Genomic DNA, 22,663 nt, shown 5'->3' with positions numbered 1-22,663 from the left:
AATCAAAAGCAGACAGCTCTGTATTCTGAGAGAGCCCATGGGGGCCTTGAAGGATTCCTTTTCCAAAACCATTTCACCCCTGGCAGTCTGTAGTGGTTCTGTTATTCACTCATTTGGTTTAAGGTGCTGAGGATTCCTATTAAAATGGAAACAATATAGGAAAGGATCATCATTGAACCATTACTGGGGGAGCAAGACAGGGGTGAGGCGAAGGATCACAAGTTTTTTTTTTTTAATTAATTTATTATTTATTTATTTATTTTTGGCTGCGTTGGGTCTTTGTTGCTGCATGCGGGCTTTCTCTAGTTGCTGCGAGTGGGGGCTACTCTTTGTTGTGGTGCGCGGGCTTCTCATTGCGGTGGCTTCTCTTGTTGCAGAGCACGGGCTCTAGGCGCACGGACTTCAGTAGTTGTGGCACACGGGCTCAGTAGTTGTGGCTCACGGGCTCTAGAGTGCAGGCTCAGTAGTTGTGGCGCACGGGCTTAGTTGCTCCGCGGCATGTGGGATCTTCCCGGACCAGGGCTCTAACCCGTGTCCCCTGCATTGGCAGGCGGATTCTTAACCACTGCGCCACCAGGGAAGTCCAAGATCACAAGTTTAAAGTCCAAACACCTGAGCTGGAATCCCAGTTTTGCCGCTTTCCCCACAACCTCAGCCAAGTTATATAACCTGTCTGAATCTCAGTGTTCTTTAATGACGAGTGGGTGGTTGTATTTGGACTAAATGAGATAATGTAAATAAAGTACCCAGCACTGTGCCAGAGCCAAATTAGGAGCCCCCAAAGAAGTGATTACTATTCTTACCAATACTGGTCACCAACAGAGCTCCAATCTGTTATTACATTAGCCAGCTCATCCTCTAGCAGCCATCTAAGGGAACGGGCCAGAAGGTAGGTGAGGCAGGAAGGTTCAAAGAGTGTCTAGAGGGCTTCCCTGGTGGCACAGTGGTTGAGAATCTGCCTGCCAATGCAGGGGACACGGGTTCGAGCCCTGGTCTGGGAAGATCCCACATGCCGCGGAGCAGCTGGGCCCGTGAGCCACAGTTACTGAGCCTGCGCGTCTGGAGCCTGTGCTCCGCAACAAGAGAGGCCACGACAGTGAGAGGCCCCCGCACCGCGATGAAGAGTGGCCCCCACTTGCCGCAACTAGAGAAAACCCTCGCACAGAAACGAAGACCCAACAGAGCCATAAATTAATTAATTAATTAATTAAAAAAAAAAAAAAAAAAAAGAGTGTCTAGAATAGGGACCTGGCCAGAGTGGATAGGCTGGGTCAAAGCATCTTCCTTGGGCAGGAGTTTGGGGATCCAGAGGGCACTGACTGACACTGGTGCCGGGGACTGATCAGTGTTGGAAAAAAGAAGGTGCAGCCAAGTGGCAACACAGCAAAGACTGCCTTTATGAAATACGTAGAAGGAAGAAACGTACATCTTCTTACATACATGGATTAGATAACACCAATACTGCCCTTTCCTGTTTCAACAGATCCTGATGCAGCCCTACCAACAGAAACCAGCAGATGTCCGGAGGGACAATGGCTGTGAAATGTGACTGACAGCCAGAGAGCCTTATCTTGGATGAGGAAACTAAAGCACAGAGGGATGAGGTAATTTGACCAAGATCACACAGAGAGCAAGTGGTGGAGTTCAGAACTAAACCAAGGGGGCCCACTGTGCTATGAAGAGCAGGTTTTCCCTCTGTCTTTTCTGAATCCTGAACTTTCCTTGTTATGGGTTAACAAGAGTAAGAATTATAGTACTTTCCACCTTCCAAAGTCAACACGTAGCCCAAATTATCTTGGTGAGTTCCTTTATAGGACTCCACGGCAGAGATTGAAATACTGAGTCTCGGGCTTCCCTGGTGGCGCAGTGGTTAAGAGTCTGCCTGCCAATGCAGGGGACATGGGTTCGAGCCCTGGTCTGGGAAGATCCCACATGCCGCGGAGCAAGTAGGCCCGTGAGCCACAATTACTGAGCCTGCGCGTCTGGAGCCTGTGCTCCGCAACAAGAGAGGCCGCGATAATGAGAGGCCCGTGCACCGCAATGAAGGGTGGCCCCCACTTGCCGCAACTAGAGAAAGCCCTCGCACAGAAACGAAGACCCAACACAGCCATAAATAAATAAGTAAATAAATAAATAAACCCAAAGTTTAAAAAAAAAACACGCATTTAAAAAAAAAAAGAAAAAAAAAAAAAAAAGAAATACTGAGTCTCTCCAGTAAGTCCAACATAGTCAATTTCCCCCTCCTTTGTTGAAAAAGGTCATTGTTAAAAGTGTATATGGTGCTATTCCACTGTTTGTAAGCTCCTTTTCTTGACTGATTGGACCAGGATCTGGAATCACAAACACTTCCCTCCAGTCCTGGCTTAGGCTTTGTGGCTAGGCAGGACGGCCACTCTCCAAAGCAGAAACAACCTTCTCCCATCTGTTTGCACAAGCAAAATCATGGGGCAGGTCCTGACTACCATGGATTTTTTTATTTCATAACTAGATTCCCACCCAAGAGGACATGCCCACTTTTCAAATTTGTACCTTGCACATCTCTAGGGAGTGCTAATTACTAATCTATAGGGAAAAGGCAGTGACACAGGAGCCTTTGGGGAAGTTCTTCGCTGAGGCTGAATAGCAAAAAACAGCTATCCAAACCTTTCTACTAGTTAGATAATCTGCCTCTCAGTGCAAATCTATAAGAAACAGATGGGATTCTGTGGGGGAGAGGGGAATTTTTGCATTGAAAACTGATGAAAAAAATGACAATTCTGTTGAGTGCCCAGGATATGTACCATTTCAGCTGCTGAAATACCTGGATAATTTTAGGCGCAAGTGTGTGGTTAATGGAGGATGAGAAAGCATTCCGTTTGAAGTGCTGCAGCATTGCCAATTACGTGAAAAAATTTTCTGAATTAAGATTACTGGCCAAGTAAAACAGAAACTCTTACACTGTGAAGTTAACATCCTAAACAACACTCAGTTAATGCTAAATTAAATATCTCTTTGTGAGAAATCACTATTACATTCTCTGCAAGCTGTTTAAAATTCTTTGGAGTTCCAGGCTAATACATGTAATGCCAAACATACACATCCCGTCTCCCTTCCATAAAAAGAAAAAAAAAGAAGAAAAAAAATAAAAGGAGGAAGGAAGAAAAGAAATAAAAAAAGAACTAATCAAGATAGAGGAAAATTTTCTAAAGAGAAAAAGTGATTGAAGTTAGCATAAAAATTATACTTAAATATTATTTTAAGTTCTGGGCAATTCAGAAACAACAACCTCTCTTTCTATTTTTTTTATTTCCTACCAAAATTGTATTGCAAACATGAACATTATAGGTAAACCTTTAAAAATCTAGGGCCAAGATTATTTAGGACATTTGAGAAGGAAACAGACCTCCACACTGGGCTTTCAGGCTCCTATAGATGACCATTACCTGAAGGTTACAGACATTAACATTTTTTTAATGTATTTTTTATTGAGGTATAATTTGCACACAGTACAATGTACAGGGTTTTTTTTGTTTTTTTGTTTTTTGTTTTTTGTTTTTGTGGCCACACCACTCGGGCATGCAGAACTTCCCCAACCAGGGGTCAAACCCGCGCCCCCAGCAGTAGAAGTGCGGAGTCTTAACCACTGGACCACCAGGGAAGTCCAGTGTACAGATTTTTAAGTGTACAGCTCAATTAATTTTAACAAATGTGTACACCAGTGTAACTACCCAAACAGGTAAGATATTCCACTAGCCTAGAAAATTCCCTCATGCCCTTTTCCAGTTGATAACTCCTCCACAACCAGGGGCATCCACTGGTCCAATTTCTACCACCCTAGATTAATTTTGCCTGCTCTAGAACTTCACAAAATTGGGATTTTGTAGTATGCATGTGTATATATCTGGCTCCTTTCACTAGGCATAATGTTTTTGAGATTCTTATTTAATCCCCACAGGCTTACCCTGTTCTAGACAGCACTGCCCCCACGTTACAGATGAGCAGACTGAGACTCAGAAAGTGTAGAGATTTGCAGCAAGTTAACTTAGTTGCACTGGGCATGCCCAGTCTAATGGAGGGGACACTGGTTTTTAAAATCCCCATCACCACCCCACGTGTTCCCCATGACCAGAGAAAAAGTAAAATCACCAGAGAATGCCCAGGATTCTAGCAAAGAGGCCCTTCCACCTTAAAAAAAAAAAATGGCCTGTACTGGGGAAACATTTTAAAATCTAAAATACAGAGGTCAGAATAAACTTTTTAAGATTCAAGAAGGGGGGAAAAAAGGGAAAGAGTCTCATAGCAGGCGACTGACTATTTTGAAATGTAAGAAGTCATACAAGATGAAATAAAAATACGATAGAAATGTTGGTCATGCTGGTATTAAAAGTAGTAAGATGTTGATGATTTAGGCCTCCGAAGGCTCCTTTACATGCGTTGCTATTATCTCGCTCAGCTGCTGAAACCTGCTGTTTTAAAGGCAGGAGAGTGGAACATCCCCAGATAGCACCTGGGTTATTTATCATTATGTATAACCCTGGTACACTCTATTTTATTATGCTGCCTTTAAAAGGAAGATAATGCAAGTATGGTTAATTTGTTTCTCTTCTTTATCTATACAGTGTCGTGACCCATCACGGCTTTGTCCCACGAGATTTGTTTTTCAACCGCAAAGAAATCCACAAGAAACTCTCCCTAAAAATTCCATTAATAACCTCTTCCAGCGCATATAGGTTGCAGGGTCTGGAACTAAGAATGTTTTAATCTCTCCAGCAAAACAATGTCTCATAATGATGTACAGGACTATTGCTGTACTGATGAAGAATCATACATAATTCAGCACCTTTCACTTGGCACCACTGTGATGTCCTCATTAGCCGCGGCTCACAGTGTCTGTCAGATGGTGTCCATGTGAACGCAGGCATTATATTGTCTTTGAGATGTGCAGCTGCTTCCATGACACTGCCAGTATATAAAAACATGACGCCAGTTTGTTTTATTTAGTGCGAAACCTTCCAGTTTGTAAAAACAAGGCTGACACAGAGCCTGACATGAGGCAGTGAAAATAATTAGCTCTCATTTTCTCAGCCTCCTATTTCCTTCTCCCTGCTGTGTTCTCTTTCCACTAAACCACCACATGTCAGTCGAAATGGGAGGCAATTAGTGGGCTCATTTCAGTCCCCACAACTGCGCTGAAAAGAAAGTATTTATGATGGCACAATGAACAGCTGAAAGATTAAATAACATTTGCCTTTTGAAAAGAAAATGACTTCTAGCTAAATGGGCAATTTTTGATGATTCTCAAACAAGCTTAGAGTAGTTGGTTTTTAAAATACAAGAAAGGAAAATGAGTCATTTTTAGGTGAAAGAATCAAATAAAACTTGACACAGTAATGCAAATAACTGATGTTTTATTGCAAAATATGTAAATGCGTTATACCCTTAACCATGGCTTGTGTCTAAGGTCAGGGCAGGCTGGTGCCAACTGGACACCAGTGGAGATAAGGTGGTTCTGTTGCCTTCTGGGGGCTTGTTATCTGAGTTACGCTTGAAAAAAGGACTTTAGGGATGATGTGAAAATAAAGTGAAACAAATCAAGTGAGATACACTTTCATAGGATGCATCACACACTTGACTACCCGAAATGGTTCAGATGTTAGTTGACATGTTTGGAAAGGGCTTCTTTCTTTCTTTATTTTTAAACTGTATTTGAAATTGGGGGGTACAAGGTATTCATCTTGGAGAGAAAGAATAGTAGGTCTTCCTCTTGATTTTTGAATACATAAGAATCTATTCTATCTCAGACTGGGTTTCTTAACCAATATAGAAAGTGGTCTCGCTTACCTAATTACTGCTTAAATGTTTTTTGGTTTTTTTTTTAATTTTTTTTTTTTTTTTGTTATTTATTTTTGGCTGTGTTGGGTCTTCGTTTCTGTGCGAGGGCTTTCTCTAGTTGTGGCGAGCGGGGGCCACTCTTCATCGCGGTGCGCAGGCCTCTCACTATCGTGGCCTCTCTTGTTGCGGAGCACAGGCTCCAGACGCGCAGGCTCAGTAACTGTGGCTCACGGGCCCAGCTGCTCCGCGGCATGTGGGATCTTCCCAGACCAGGGCTCGAACCCGTGTCCCCTGCATTGGCAGGCGGATTCTCAACCACTGCACCACCAGGGAAGCCCTTAAATGTTTTTAATACTGGGAAATGGGCTGCAAATAAACTTTCACCCAGGACCCTCAAAATACAAAAACAGCTCTGCTACCTACTAAGTTCTCCTCCTACCTCCCATGTCTCCAGAAATGACTCTAAGAAATACAATTTTTGTTTCTTTTTTTTAGAAATAGAGTTTTTGGAAAAAAAAACCCTAAACTGTCCTAGTTAGCAGGCCTTGTTTATTCTCAATCCAAATCCTAATGTTGATGTGGTTGTCACACATCTTTGCTTTCCTAACATAGTGCTTTTAATTTCATTCCAAATAATCTGTTCTTTTACAGTTGATTATTTCCAAGATCTAATTTTTGGTTCAGAATACACAAGTCACTGTGAGTTATCAAGGCCTTCTCTCTGCAGAACTTACAGTGATTCCCAGAGACTTTTCAAAACCTGCTTCTAAAAGCAAAGATCTCTGTTATGATCAACAACTGCGCCTGGCATCATAAAGTTGCCAGTGATGGCTGTTACAACCGTTTTAAAAGGCAGTCACAAATTTAAGTTCTGTTTCTCTGTTTGTATAATTATATTCTTACTTCCTAAAAACTCAAATCCTAACTTGTGATTCATACACTGTGGTCAGTGTAGCTGTATTAGCCAATAGCCACCCAAGGGGATCTAAGCCAACAATGGGTTCATTGGGAGCCTGGAACACTCTCTGAGCTAACTACGCATTTTAATATAGCTGGAAACCAGCAATAATGTGTTTGCAATTTATTTAAACCTATGTTTCGTCAGGTATACTTCCTTGCTACTCATGATTTTGAAAGGAATTCATAATCTTGATTAAGAAGACTAAGAGTGATCCAATCCATGCTGGAGCCAGCCCTCATGAGCTGATTGCTTTCACCTCTTCCCAACTTCAAGTTCGGTGATGTCACATTGGCAATTTGAAATTGGCCACGGTAGGAGTATTGACGACATGGAAAGCTGCAAACACTACAAGTCAGGGCTGTTTCCCCAGTTATTAGACATTTTTCTGGCAGGCCATTTCTACACATGACTATCAACCCTTCAGCAAGGATGTACTGGACGCCTCTCCCAGTTTTGTTTTAGTTCTATAAGAGGCTGTTTGACGAAGCACATCGCCAACGCGAATTAGAAATCAGCAGCAAGTCATGTAGTCAAATTCTGAACTGCATTTGCTCCTTTGCTGTCAATTAAAATTTTTATTTCTTACAGAACCCTACCACTGCAAGCTTATATACTGAGGCACACAAACACATGTGTATGTACGTGTATCTTTCCCCCAAAAAATAGTTGGTCATGGGAAATAAACTTCCCTACACTGAATTTTTCATAAACGCAAGACATATCAAAGTAAGGCAAAGCACTGCCTTTTAGTGCTTCCGAAATGTACAAAAGGTGTTGACTTTTTACTTCCTTACAAAATCCTTTGTGCCCTGTTATTTTATTCATGTTTATCTATCCATTTATAAAAACTCCACAATAGGAAAAAAAAGCCCTATTTGGCAGTTTTTAATATTTATAGTGTTTTGAGAAAGGGCCTGGAGATTCAATTAAGTTTATTAAATGCCACATTTTATAAGCAATCTAATAAAGACGTAAAAGCACAATAGTGTGGGAAGTATTTGTGAAAAGCAGCATTTATAACCTATAGCTGAAACAACTGGAGAAGCAGAACTATTGACTGAATTTCTTCGGGTGGGGAGTGGGAGAAGGGGGCCAGGTGCAACAGTGACAGGCATCAGGAGGGAGGCGAGGGGGATGGAAAAGGCTTCTATTCCGATGGGGGCAGTTAGTGCTGCTTCCACCCCTTCCAAATGTCCCTCTTATTTTCTCTACCTGGTTCGCTTGCCCCTTCAAAATGCCTGTCGAAAGGAAATCAGAAGAGATGGTCATCTGGAGGGAGGTGGCTGGAGTCTGGGAGCCAGTCTCTAGTTAAGGGTCCACTAGAGCCAGGGTGTCGTTTCCCAGGCTTCTCCCCTAAGCTCATCTCTTCTCTACAGCTGGTGACCCACTTAGACCCAACGGAGCCCAGCTTCAGTCAGGTTTCCTTGCCTCACTGGGGAGAAAAGGGACTAAGGACACGAGAGAAAAGTCTGTGACTGTCCAGCACACACAAGGAATGAACAGCTTCTCGGAGAGTTCCCTCCTAACTCTGCTTTTGAATTTTTATGACACAAAGTCTCAAAAGGATCTCGGTGGGTGAGAAAACTCCTGGGTGAGTTGATAGTTTATTCCTTGGCAATTTGAGAATCAATGTTCCTGACTGGTGAGCTTATAAGAGATATAATAATAAACTCTATGCAGCTGAATATTTCAATAAAAAAGGGTGGTCGCCACCCTGGGGAGTGCATGAAGCTGCCTGAGATTCTGGAAGCCGCTTTCCTTCTGTAGCAAGTCCAAGGCCTTAGATTACAAAATGCAAGGCACTTTCCACATGGAACAAAAATAGTGGTGGTTTAGTATTAACTGACCAAAAAAAGTGTTTGCCTTTTTATTACCAATACACCTATTTTGGGGGATGATGATACTTTTCAAAAAGAAGCAGTGTGACACCATGGTTGAGCCCTTGGGCTGGACCTGCCCCTAACCAGGTAGGGACTCTGGAGGAGGAACTTTTCCTCTCCCCTCCTCAGTTTCCTCCTGGGCCTGATACAGGGGTACTGCTCCCTATGAGGGTGGGTTGTAACAATTACACCAGAAAAATGTTTGCAAAGCGCTTGCCACAATGTCTGGCTGAGGTATGAAATAATAATAATTATCATAAGCATTTCAAGCCCTTCGCCCAGGAAACGTGAGCTGAGAAAGACCCAATTTCTGCCAATACCACTGTCAACTTGGAGGCTGCCTCAATGTACATTGTTATTCAAATTAATAATTAACTTTACTCTTTAGAAATGGGGTCAGGTAAATGGGTAAAACTCATTCTCAACTTCTTATTAATTTAAATTTTCAGGGAACCCTTTCGTCCAATTATTTCCCCTGCCAGGTTGTCTCAAAAAAGGAAAGGAAAAAGGATGTTTGTTTCATTTGTGGATGAATTCTTGAATTCCATACGGTGCTGGTGTCTGGTGAGGGCCTGGTCATACCGAGGGGTTGGGGGTGGCAGCAGAGACTGAGATCACGGGCAGCGGGTCACGCAGGTGCTCTGGACTACTGGAGCAGACACAGGCTCCCAGCCGTGAAAGGCTTTCCTGGGTCTGGTGAATCAACCTCACTTACGTGCCATAATCCATGTAGTTGTAAAATGAGGCTAAAAAAAGAATTTAATCTGAATTCTCTGACCATAAAGGTTAACAGGTCTTTCTTGCAAGGAAAGGCTTTATTTTCTACATATATTTGTATATTTGTGGATAAGGTCACATTTCCACTGTTTCCTCTTAGTAGGCCAGTTACTGAAGCAACAAACCAGTTTTAAGTGGTAGCTAACTGGTGGTCCTTTTCAGAGGCAAAGGGAAAACACAGCTACTATTTGCATGATAAAGTCACTGTCATACATTATTCCCAATGGCTGCAGTTAGACTATATCTTTCATTTTAATTGTAAAAGAAAAGGTGAAATGGTCAAGCGAATCTCCCTGACACACAAACTCAGGTTTGGAGAGAACTTCCAAAACCCCAGTGTTCTCGTGTAACTTATTCTAGTCATGGAGACGGGGTAAAGGCTTCATCTTTTCTGTGAAGATGGGCTTATGGGAACTCAGTTAATTGGGATTTTTGAGGATGATCTTTTTTCTTGGGTTCTACCTTGAAGGGTCAAGGTAACAAGGTTTTCATGTGGGGAATTTAAATTTCAATTTAAAGCACATTTGTGAGAAGATATTTCATAATGTTAGGATATAGTCTGACATAACTGGGTAGTTTAGACCTGGACAATAATTTACTATAGGATTATTTTGTGGACGTTTCCAGATGGCTTAAATATCTTGGGCCAGGTATGAGAGCTTAGCACATGTTTAATATATAGGTGATGATGAAGATGTAATTTCTGGTCTCAGCTCCGTCCTCTTACCCTAGGCTGGTAACACACTTTCTCTAATCAAGGATGACAACACCATGTGCCTTATGCATCTCACAGACATGCCAAGGGGGATAAATGAGATGACATATATGAAATAACTTGAGCTCTTCAGAAATGAAGGACTCTCTAAGCATAAGTTTTAAAACATTATATTCAGAAAATTATTTGCAAACGACCATGAGCCTCTTCGAGCCCATATTCAAAACTCATCCCTTCCAAAAAAGCTTTTCCTGGGAATTCCCTGGTGGTCAGGACTCCGCCACTTTCACTGCTGAGGGCCCAGGTTCAATCCCTGGTCGGGGAACTAAGATCCTGCGAGCCGCACGGTGTGGCCAAAAACTTTTTAAAAATTTAAAAGAAAAGAAAAGAAAGCCTTTCCTGATTAACCTCGCCCATTCCCGTCACTTCTTTATACTTTTAGCACCTTGGCGTTAGTTACATCCGCATTGTATATTTCACTTTTGATCTATTGCATTATAATGTCATCTATCCAGCTGCTCACCCTAGAAACTGGGTGCCATCCTGGCTCCTCCCTATCACCCCAACTCCAGCTAGTGACACAGTCTGATCAGTTCCGTCTCAGTGTCCCTGGACACAGGGCACTTCCATGGCACTGCATAGCCTCAGCTCCTTGTCCCTTTTCACCTGGCTGTCTGCACTGCCCCACACAGGACTGTATCACTCTCTCCCGAGCCCTTTCCAATTCATCCTTCTCTGTGCTTTCGAGAGATCTTTTTAAAACGCAAATAGAATCCTCTCTACTCCCTGCTTAAAACGCTTCAAACTCCTTAGCTCAGCACATAAAGCAGTTCTTTTTCTGGTCTCCAGCCACCATTCTGGCCTTAACTCTCCTCACACTATTCCACCTGCTCCATGTTAAGTCGCCCCAGAGGCAGCGATGCTTGAGTTGAGTTGTGAGGTCCTACAGAAATCAGTCCAAAGAAGAGGTGCCTGTGTTTTCCTGGCTTCTGAGCTTTTGCACATGCTGTTCCTTTTGCCTTCAATGTCTTCTCCCTACCTAATAATTCCTGATGGTTTTCAAATTTTCGTTCAAGTATCACCTCTACCAAGAAGACGTCAAGATCCTCTTCTGACCCCTTTCTGCATCACTTGCAGTGCTCATCCACTGTGCTTTCATTGAATGACGTGCATGATGTTGTAAAAAATGCATCATTCTGTATTAAAACCATTCATTGATCTTGTCTATTTCTTCCCATAAACTATGGGTTCCTTGCAAGGCAGCACTATACTTTTTTACTTTGCATTCTGAGCATCTAGCATTGAGCCAGACACACAGTATGTCCTCAGTAAATTTCTGCTGAGTGAATGGATGAAATTATTACTCTGCCTGGGTGACCAAGGATCAGCAGATAATCGAAAGTTGCAGTGACTTTAGGCCTTGTGGATAACCAATGACTCAAGAAGTCTATACCATCATGGTCAAAACCAGACCACTATACTTGGTCTCCAATATCATTTATAGCTTCTGATTTTTACTAACTATATATATATTTCAGTTTTCCACATTAACAAGTCATTTCTTTGTTAATTGAAAATAATTTTCTTGGTTGAGATTACTCCTGACAAGTCTTTTTCAGGAAAATTCTTCCCTCTTCTTTTACCCCCTCCAAGCCATAAAAATGTTTAAACACAGAGTACTCATAAATAAAGTGCCATAGAGTTGAGCATACCAAAGAAGGCAAATTAAAATGTGCTATTTATTTACCATCAGATGGACCTGGGGTGCCCACAGCTACAGAATCTCAGGATTGGAAGGGCCCTTGCTTATTGTTGGAGAGGAACTTACTCTCCCCTTTCTGGTAGCTGCTTCTAACAACAGGAATGAATAGACAGTGACCCGTTCACAGAGGGAAAAGAAAAGTGTTCCTATACCAGACACCTAGAGTCAGAGCAGCTTTTCACTCAACCAAGTTCTGTGGTCCAAACAAGGGAGGTTAAGATTTCCATTCAGCAAGAGCATCAATATACCTGCAGTGGTGCAGGTAAAACACTCTGTCCAGTGTCTAGAAAGAGCATCTTTTGAAGCCCCTGGTAAAACTAACCCCTTGCAACAATTTCCAATCATTCCCAAGTGCTGGTTCCAGGAATGACCTGGGGTAAGCATGGTTTAATTAGTGAGGGCTGGTGGGCCAGCTGAGCCCCACCAGCTCTCCCAGAGCAACGGGCTCATGTTGTGAGGAGTTGTTTTTACAAGGTCTCTTTGCAGCATCAAAGGAAAGGTACCAATAGTGCAGTAGTTAAGAGTTTGGTTCTGGGGTCAGAGAGGCCTGCGTCAGATCCATCTTCTGCTACTTGCTAGCCATGTAACCCTTGGACAAGTTACTTGGCCTTTCAGAGCCGTAGTCTCCTTATTTGTAAAATGGGGGAAAATAGCACATACACCTGAGTCCTGTATGCCTGGAACACGAGTGGTCAATTAACAGACGTGATCACTATTACTGGCTATTCATAGTAATCCAAAGTAACACAAACCTATTATGATTCCAATTCATATGACACCTAGCCCACGTAATTTGCCCAGACTCTAAACATAACATAAAGTAGCAGCCTGACTGAATGAGATTTGGTCAAATGTCCTGCCACCCCATTTAGCGCTGATAATCTGGGTTTCCATTTTGCCTACAGTTCCATTCTTGCTGTTGTTCTACTCTCGATATTATAAAAGTGATTCCCCTTAAAAAACAAAGAAACTGGAATCAGGAAGCTGTGACGCCAAGAAGCATAAACAATTACTCTAGTGTCCGTGCCCCCGACCTTAACGCTCCCCACTGCCCCCCATGGTCTGCAGTGCGTTTCCTTGAGGGTTTGGGTGGCCTCACACAGGGGTCTTCAGCTGAATGAGAAAGATTCCTAGATTGGCTTACAGAGGCAGCTGGCAGCCTTTCAATTAAATTCTATTTTATAAAGTCTATAAATTTACTCAGAATCATGTTACCAGCTGGTAGGGGGTATATAAAACCACAGAGTTCCAGGAGAGAAAAAGAGTAAATTAGACTGAAATTTATCCAAAGGATTTAAAATATGATTTACCTGTAGGCCAGTCCCTGGTTTCAAGTGAAAACCAAAAACAAGTTCAAGGTGCACTATTTTTTCCTCATTTTCTTCAGGTTCACCTACTGAGTCCTGAAACAGAAAACTAAGCACTGTTTATACTACATAGTGTTTTTACTTTTACTTCTCATGTAAAGGAAGATGATTTCCCAGCATTAGTTTTTCCATTCTAATCTATTGCTTAATTTTTGGTTATTTTGGATTACACTACAAATTCCAGTTACCAAAAGCAAGAGAAATGACATATTAAGCCTTTGAGAACTTTGCCAAATGATTTGTCTCATGCACTACAAACTGAATGTCACCATCTTACATTTTTCACAATGCATCTTGTGTTGTGCAATTTTACCCTAGAAATGCACTTCGTCCCTGGAGATGCACAGAGACTCCACCTTGAGAGTTTCACAACACTCAAGATATTTACACCCTATTCCCAAAGAAGAATTATGCAGTTCCTAGAGCATCTGTGAATAGAGGGCCAAGCAGAGGAACAAATGAATCTCCGTGGGCTTACAGATGGAAAACCAAAATTCTTAGTGAATGAGAAGAGTTCTGTATATTGTTTGCAAGTATCTACTAATCTTATAACAAACTATGCCATATACCTTTAGACTCTATTCAAAATAATATGTTAAATATACTAATATCTTATTCAAACAATAAAACTCCTACCCCTCAATGCAAGTGGTAATCCAGAGCTTAGCGTGTGAACTCCTTCAGCGGCTTCCCTGTCGGACAAAGGTCTCCCGAGCCAGGTGGGAGGCCAGAGGTCCTCACCTACAATGTTAGCACTTATATCCCCTAGCCACTAAGGTGACATGTGTTGTTCTTATCATGACCGTATTGTTAATATTTCAACTTGCAGGGAACAAGGTTGCTCCATTTATGCACATCCTCAGCTTCACTCAAAGGGCCTTTTGTTGGACAGATATGATTAAATTTCACTTCAAACAACGGTTCCCGACATTGGCAAATTTAGGTGTGGATATGGCTGGTGCATATGTCAATAAAAGTAGCGTATTCTCAGTAAGAAAAACCTTCCTTACCTTAATTAGTGGTGGGAAGTGAAACAAGTTTAGGTAATCGTGGGTTAACTTCTCAATGGCTGACTGTAAAAAAAAAAAACACAAGAAACCCACGTGACTTTATTAATGATCCGATAATGCCAAGAAAGGATTAAAATTATTGTGCACATATAAAGGCATTCTTTATTTACGTAGTTCACAAAATACCTTGGGGATGTTAATATCCAACATCTATTGAGAATAAACCTGGTTGTTCAAAGTATTATAGGTAGTTTATAATTATTTAATGGAACAGGAAGATATTTTAAAGATGTTTAATCTCAGAGTAAAAAATAAATAAAACCGTTCTTCAAATACCGGTAGAATATAGTAGTGACAAGTTAATATTCTAGTGTACAGAATGCAGTTGTCACCTCGAGTAATTGTGGGAAAAACGACAAAGAACATGAATATATCACCAGAGGCTCTCATTAGGGCTGAAATCTCACTAAAGGGTTTATTGCATTGAAAGGGCTTTTCTGTGGGTTTGTGTCCAAAGCTCCCTCCCCCAGTGGAGGACAAAGAACTCTTAAAGGAAAGGAGGACAATTTAAATTATGATTCTTGTTTATACTCATCAGGTATAATCCAGCTTTTCTGTGAACTGAGCATATCACATAGAGAGTGAAGAAGTACCGATGTGAGAAAAATTAGATGCATTTTTTAAAAAGTGAAATGAAAGCTGTTGACACATCATCCAATAATGAGCCCTTATTGGATGTTAGGCTCTATTCCTTCTTCAAGGCTCCTCCACAGAGGGCTTCCAGGCTCGGGTGAGGAGAGAGCCAAGACAGGCTGAAAGGAACAACCAAGTAGCAAAGGGCAGGTGGACAGACCGTCCACTTTGCAGTTGTATAATCTACCATCTGTAGGCTGAGAGACTCACTCGTTGAGAAGGTGTACAGCAAGGCCCTGCCTTCCTCAGTGAGACAGCAGAGAATGGAGGGCACTTTCTCACCCTCAGAATGGGTGTGTGTGTGCGCGTGTGAAGCCCTGTGACAAGGACCAGGCAGGCTCTTCCAGTCTGGAGGTCCCCTTGCAGCGTCCCATCCCGAATGGCCCAGCTTGAAGGATTCTTTATCCTCGTTGCCCCGAGAGTATATGCAGGGTGCTCCCAGAGCTCCCATGGAAAGGTCCGTTTCCATGACCCTTTCCCCTTACTCTCTCCCTCTCATGTAAGCTTATTTGTCAGAAGTACCCAGGACCCAGCTGAGTTTAGGAGAGTGTCAGCTGTGGGCCGAGCCCCCCACCCCTGCCCACCCCTGGGGTGGCCACTGTAATAGGGCCCTGGCTTTGGCAGAGGTGGAGGGCCCGCACGCCTGACTTTTGAGAACCGCCCCCTCCCCGGGACTGACTGTCTTTCTGTGCACACACAGACTCTTCCAGGAGGGAGTCTCCGGTCCCCGCAGATGCTGGCTACGCCCCTCCTTTGGGGCTCAGGACAGACACTCCGCTCCCAAATGCTGAGACTCTGAATTAAGAGAAGTTGTATATACATGTTTTCTCTCTTCTCTGGGATGTAAATTCCTTAAGGGCAGGATTCTTTGTTTCTTCACAGGCCCAGGGCTGTGATCGGTAGGCATCCACTGGATTTGTTGAACAATAATCAGTAAGTTTGGACATTGCTTGCTCTAATGATACCAACCACCACAGAGGGGCACTTAGGCTGTCCTGGGCTGGGTCTGGGAATATTTAAATCACCGAGGCTGTTGAGGAGCTCACCACCCCTTTTCCTCCTGACTCCCCCTTAAGGAACGCGAGTCCTATTTCAAAGGCAGGACAGGGAAAGGGGAGTTGGGAGCGTCTTTCTGGCATCTGCTAAATGGGACACGATTTACCAAATCTCTCTCTTTGAACCCTGAAACTTCTCTGCACCAGAGAAAAGAATTTTTCCTACCGTAGCCCATCTAAGCCAGCGTTGCTTTTCAGGACGGATTTGCCCACAGCCGGAGGTTGAGATTAAATTATTTACCATCATTTAAGATGTATGTTTATGCATGAGGTTTCCTGCCCATCTTGTGAGAGGGAGCAGGTGGTAGGTTAAGGCTAAGCCATCATCTAAAGGGTGCTGAGGGGCTGTAAGGATGTTCCGTATGTGGATCCAGGGCCCATAGGACAGAAGTGGATGTGTCCTCTTCGGACCTCAGGGAGGATTTCCCTGAAAAAGCCTGGTATCAGTAGCTCCAACTGAGGCAAAGGGAAAAGTTGTTGGCAAGTTGGTAGAGCCTTTGTCAAGATGTGGATTTGGATAAGAAGTTGCTTTTTCTACATTTCCTTCCCTTTTTAAAAAAAAAATATTTATTTTATTTATCTATTTATTTTCACCATGCCGGGTCTTAGTTGCATCCTGCAGACTCATAGTTGGCGGCATGCATTCGGGATCTAGTTCCCCGACCAGGAATCGAACCCGGGCCCCCTGCATGGGGAGTGAGGAGTCTTATCCACTGGACCCACCAGCGAAGTCCCTACATTTCCTTCTTTATTCTATTTGTCTTCTTTCTAACCTGTGCTCACCCTTCTATCTACCCACACTGGGGTTGAGGAGGTTTGGGGAGTAAACTCGATTTCATTGTAAGGTCTCTCTTGAAACAGACCTCTGATTAATAACAAGGTGCACACAGATGCCAGCAAGTGTTATTTGGTTTGAGTAACTAAAAAGCAAAACAAAACAAAGAGACAAAAAAACAGAACTGCTTGCTAAACTACAAAAAAGCAACAACAACAAAAACAGAGGTTTACCTTTGAAAGTGTTCAAGGGACTTCCCTGGTGGCGCAGTGGTTAAGAATCTGCCTGCCAATGCAGGGGACACGGGTTCGAGCCCTGGTCCGGGAGGATCCCACATGCCACGGAGCAACTAAGCCCGTGCGCCACAACGACTGAGCCCATGTGCCACAACTACTGAAGCCCGCGTGCCTAGAGCCCGTGCTCCACAACAAGAGAAGCCACCGCAATGAGAAGCCCGCGCCCCGCAAAGAAGAGTAGCCCCTGCTCACCGCAACTAGAGAAAGCCCGTGCACAGCAACGAAGACCCAACGCAGCCAAATAAATAAATAAATAGATTTATTAAGAAGAAAAGAAAAGAAAGCTTTCAAGACTGAAGTTCTGGGGGAAATGTTAGGATTTCCTGAGAAAATGAGGGATAAGAATACACATAAGGTGGTGTCTGGTCTGGGTAAAATTCGGAAGATTGCAGACTGAACACATGTTCCCATGGTTTTAGGTGCCACGGTGGCTCAGGCTTCACTCAGTCCACGGACACGTTCTGGCATCGTTAGGGGTCCCTAATGGATATCCAGCCTCTCTGGCCTCAAAGCAAGTTGCGTCCTGCTATTGCCGGGTGGGCTGGCAGCTCTGCAGGCGCACACGGCCCGAGTGCCACACGACGCTTCTTCCCACACTGAGGCCTCTCCAGAGGCAGAGCCCTCCCGCCAGAACACCCCCTCCCCACACCCCTCACCCGCTTACACCTCCGGGCCCTTCAGCTCTCAGCTCCATCAGAACTTCTGCACAGGAGCCTTGCCTCAGCCCAACCTCAGCTCTCCTTTGTGGCAGTTCTTACAGCTGCCACGTTACCAGTTTTGCATGATTAATGACTGTCTTCTCCACTAGACTAGAGACTTCCTGCGGGCACGGGGGTGCTATGCAGGTGTATCCATGTGACTTCTGCTGGACCAGGTATTAACCCTTTGTTCCGGGATTATGAAGAGGGAGTAGGGGTCCCATGGGGGCGGCAGCTTATGATCAGCTGGTATGAAGTACTTCCACACTGTGACCACCAGCTCAGCCTCTAACATGACACACGACCTGCTCCACAGTAGGAGCTCAATACAGATTCGCTGACTGAATGTTCTCCCTTTCTGAGGTACCTTTAAATGGATGATATGCCCCTTGGAGACGATGCCCATGTCTTTCAAGTCTTCTTCCTCGAGAAGCAGCAGTCGCTTTCCTGTAATGTTGTTTTCCTTAAACAAGTTCGCATACACGCTTATCTCCTCTGAAGTGTCACCTGAAGGGAGTGATTAGAAGACAGAATAAAATTAGACTCAATCACATCCCAAGCAAAGTTAACTCCATGAATTAAGAAGGTAAGTTATTCCACTTGCCTTTTCTGACGAGCTGCTGAACCCAAAAATACTGTGGAAGAGAGGACATATATGGTTTTGAAGATTTATTCATGGTCAGTGGCCAGACTTAACAGTAAAACACATAGTTTTTCAATGGATTAAAGTACCTTTAATTCTTGCTCAACCACAAAGGGAAAACAGAAGACTTTCTCTTTACTGTTTTAAAACTTCAAGGTTTCAAATTGGAGACATCCTCCCTTCGGGGGTCTTGGACCCTTGAAGGACCATTGGTTTTCCTCCTTATTTGAAAGATATTTAAAAAGCCTTTCAAGAAGATTCTTACTTATAATGCTTTTTCCATTCATGTGCCAGTGGTCCCCTGGGTTGTTGAAGGGCACTGGTTTACCCAGGAATTGTATGAGTAAGAGGGACCACACGGCAGTGGACAGAAAGGTGGATAAAATGCGTCCTCTGTTCTAGGCCTGGTCATGAAGTAGCTTTGTGGCCCAAGACAAGTTAAAGTGTGGAGCTTCCTACACAGAATGTAAGGTTGGACCCAGCAACCTCAGTCCTTGAATTTCCCTTGGTGTGTGTTTACCGTAGCCTCTCACACTATCCAGGTGAAGGGAGACAGAATAGGGGGCCACACCCAGGCCCACCAATTCTCTAGGGAGCCCTTGACCCTGGAATTTTATTTAAAGGGTTTGAAAACCACTCAACCTCAGAGCAAAGACTAAAAATAGCTGTTAGAGCTCAGTGCCTTTTAGAACATTTCTTCTCCAATGAGAAGGGCCAACTTTGCAGCTGGGGAGAAAGGGATTATATCCAGGCCTGTGAAGAGGCGAGCCTAAGTCCTCTGTCCTTGTTAAGCAGGGCTGGCAGGAAAGTCAGAATCACCAGGACTCAGGGAACGGGAAATAGAGGCAACTGGTGCCAGTGTACGTCCCCTGCAGAAGCCACAGAGATTAGCTTATCTGAAAGCAGTATTACTTCACCAGAAGACCAAGGGCTGGGAGGATGTGCCCTGGCCCAGAAACCAGTTGAGTCTGGTAAACCTTCCAGAACCTTCCCAAGAGTTTCTAATGATGAGTTTGACTTTGGGGTACCTAGTCTGTTTCCTGGGGTGTGGGCCTGCTGAGGCTGGCATACAAGCTTTTTTTTCTTTTTCCTTTTTCATTTAATGAAACCTTGAACTTATAAAATGGACCTGGACAGGCATAAACCCCTGAGGTCTCTGACCAAGAATTCTTGGACCTGTTTTTCACTTAAGGAAACAGATACAGAGATATAACAGGCTAAGCAGGATTGTTCCTCAGGGTCTCTACCCAGACTGTAGGGTGTGGGATTTCCTTTGGACTTAACTAGTCTGTTCACATCCTCCCCCAAACATGGGGCTTCTCCGGCTCCCGCTTCAGAGAATGTCTGGGAGCTCGGGTCTATTCCTTCTTGGGAAGGTCAGAGTAAAGATGGTAAAATGAACAGGGCTAAGGCACTGCCTTTACCAGTTCTTTCCCCACCATGGCTCAAGTCCATCCCTGGTCTTTTGGGAAAACTTAAGATCAATTTTTTCCCAAGTATATTCATTTAGTATCCTGGATCCCCCCTTTAACTGGTATTCATTACTGTATTCTGGAATACCTTTCAGAGCAAATAGGGAGGTGGAATCCTCTTGTAAGATTTGAAGAGATACTTGCTTTGCTCGAGGCCTTATTTTAAATCATTACTGCATTAAAAATAGAAAGACATGGAATTTGTCAACTTCTCCTACTTAACACTTTCCTAAGGCCCAAATCCCTCTCCCTGTATTTTTAACTTGTGGACAAATTTATGAACTACCTGCCCAGGTTAAATGAGGCATTAAAAGAAGCTGCTTACCACGTCCTCTTCTGTCCAAGCACCAATCTCAAAGGAAGGCAGCAGCTGCATGGGAAATATGAATGAAATGGAAAAAAAGAAGGAATATTATCACTGTCTTTTTGGTTTATCCCCACTTTTCAGTATTTTAGGGCTGCTGCTCTGGCTTGGTTCCTCTTGCAGGTGGCATTGAATGGAAACCAGTTTTCCCAACCGTTAAGGAATTTCTCAGGGTTCCAAAGATGTTGCCCACAGAAGCCAATTGACCTCTCAGTAACAGTTCATTGTGCTTGGTGAGCCGTGACAATGGGACTCTGCACATCCTGGGATTTTCCGCTCTTTGTACTTGGCACACTGAGAGTAGTTTTACCTCCCACGAGAAGGCCTTGGCAGTCAAGGAATTTCTGACGTTTGTCAGATACCAGAGCCATCTTCTGAATTCTCAATCAACACGAAGATCGCTTGATCATTAATAAAAATTCCAAAGCAACCACTTGGTAACCGGATGTCTTACATGCTTATTTTTAGAGGGGAATTTCTAAGTGTTTAACTAAATGTCTCAGTTGCACTATATTTTTAAAACCAAATATTAGAAGGACATGAAAAATTGGAGCCGTCCTAAGGAACCTAGGTTGCAGAGTTGCTCTAACTAAAACTAAACTAACCTCCCTCCCTGGCAAGTATACAAACATGAACAACAACTTTGCAAGAGGACTCCTGCCTGCCCATTTTCAGAGCCAAAGGGCTACTCGCTTCAATATATGCTCCATGGCCACAGACTAAATAAATACCTACGTAACGGGAAGAAAATCTGTGTCTTGTGACTTGAATTAGTTTGCTATAGCCATTAGTTTTAACCAACTTAACTTGCCAGCACGGTTGGATTGCTCATGAGGCAACATGGCAAAGTGTCTTTCAACCCCTGTTACAAATAGTATTTTTTGTGCGGGTGAGTTGAAAAAAAAAGAAGTTGGATTTGGTTACTTTTACCATTAGTGTAAAAATCAGAGGGTGGGTGAGTTAATCCTTCTAATCTGCAGGTATTTTAAATTCACATGCTCGAAACCTTGCTAGGAAAGGCATGCCCCTGCCTTCAAGGAGCTTTTTTTTTTTTTTTAAAGGAATTCCTTTATTTTATTTATTTATTTATATTTATTTATTTTTGGCTGTGTTGGGTCTTCGTTTCCGTGCAAGGGCTTTCTCTAGTTGCGGCAAGCGGGGGCCACTCTTCATCGCGGTGCGCGGGCCTCTCACTATCGTGGCCTCTCTTGTTGCGGAGCACAGGCTCCAGACGCGCAGGCTCAGTAGTTGTGGCTCACGGGCCCAGCTGCTCCGCGGCATGTGGGATCTTCCCAGACCAGGCCTCGAACCCGTGTCCCCTGCATTGGCAGGCAGACTCTCAACCACTGCGCCACCAGGGAAGCCCCAAGGAGCTTTTAATGTAAGGGGTGGGGGGGTAAAGTAGGTATGGATTATACCTTGGGAGGAGTTCAAGGCCGCCTTCATTTTAGTTTCCTCAGTGCCTAGCAGAGTGCGTGGCACACAATACCTGGTAAATTTTTGTTGAACAGTTTGTTGAATGAGTCAAACTGAAGGCTGTATTCACTATGATGCTAAATTCTCTGGTATAGAGTTCAATGTCTATGGCTGTACCACGGAAAAGGGAGGGTTTTATAGACTAACATGGGGGACGGAAGGCATAGTGGCTTGAGCTGGCACAGCAGGGCTAGAAGAGAGGTGACTCCTGGTGAGAAGCAACAAGGCAAGACACTGGCAGTGGTGGAGGCGGGACAGGAAGGAAGGATGGGCACGGCACGTTTGCCCGACCGGAGCTCCAGATACAGTGTGCGCATGTCCAAGGATAAGAGGGAACTGCGGCCAACTCTAGGGGGCCAGGCAGAATTATTTTAAAAACCCACTAGTTACAATAAATCTGAATGCATAGAGTTTGAGACGTACAGATAAGTTGCAAGGGTATAAATCGCTACCACTCTTTATGTACTCCGCTACCCTCATGTGCTCCGATTCCCACAGGACTGCCCCTTCCCTCCTCTGAAATACCTGGTGTCTGTAGTCACATGCACTCACCTGCTTTAATAATGCAGAAACGAAAGTGACTTGAGAAATAGGATCTAAAACTGAACTTGATCAAAGAAAATACATGACAAGTTTTATTTCTTCACGGGGCAGCTGGATACAGCTGCAGAAACGTCATTCGCTTTTCCCATCACAGAATCAAATGTGAAATAAGGAACTTGTCTGATTAGTTGAAGAAACAACAGACTGCTTTACAGAGACGTTTAAGGCTGCATCAAGGCTGGCTTTTAGAAGAAGTGAGGGTGTATGGAATGTTTTGATTTGTATATAATTCCCAAATGTTGTGCTGAACAAAATTGATAAGTATTTCTTGAATAAAGGTTGTAAAGGAAACAACTAATCAAAAC

General features: G+C 43.5%; 1 protein-coding gene across 4 annotated transcripts in view; it reads right to left on the bottom strand.

The window, feature by feature from the left end:
* MAP3K20 (mitogen-activated protein kinase kinase kinase 20) overlaps positions 1–22,663 on the bottom strand; it is a 169,739-nt gene that overhangs the window by 16,159 nt on the left and 130,917 nt on the right. For 3 of the 4 annotated variants that reach the window (XM_057550891.1, XM_057550890.1, XM_007183288.2), the window contains exons 12-16: positions 20,241–20,285; positions 18,405–18,435; positions 18,168–18,307; positions 14,284–14,346; positions 13,217–13,309 (exon numbers count right to left, since the gene is read on the bottom strand). In XM_057550891.1, coding sequence (XP_057406874.1) covers positions 13,217–13,309; positions 14,284–14,346; positions 18,168–18,307; positions 18,405–18,435; positions 20,241–20,285 — 372 coding nt within the window. The remainder of the gene's footprint in view (positions 1–13,216; positions 13,310–14,283; positions 14,347–18,167; positions 18,308–18,404; positions 18,436–20,240; positions 20,286–22,663) is intronic. The other variant, XM_007183289.2, reaches the window with a different exon arrangement.

The sequence above is a fragment of the Balaenoptera acutorostrata genome, chromosome 8 (assembly GCF_949987535.1).
Source record: "Balaenoptera acutorostrata chromosome 8, mBalAcu1.1, whole genome shotgun sequence".
Lineage (NCBI taxonomy): Eukaryota > Metazoa > Chordata > Mammalia > Artiodactyla > Balaenopteridae > Balaenoptera > Balaenoptera acutorostrata.
This window is presented reverse-complemented; position numbering and strand designations above follow the sequence as displayed.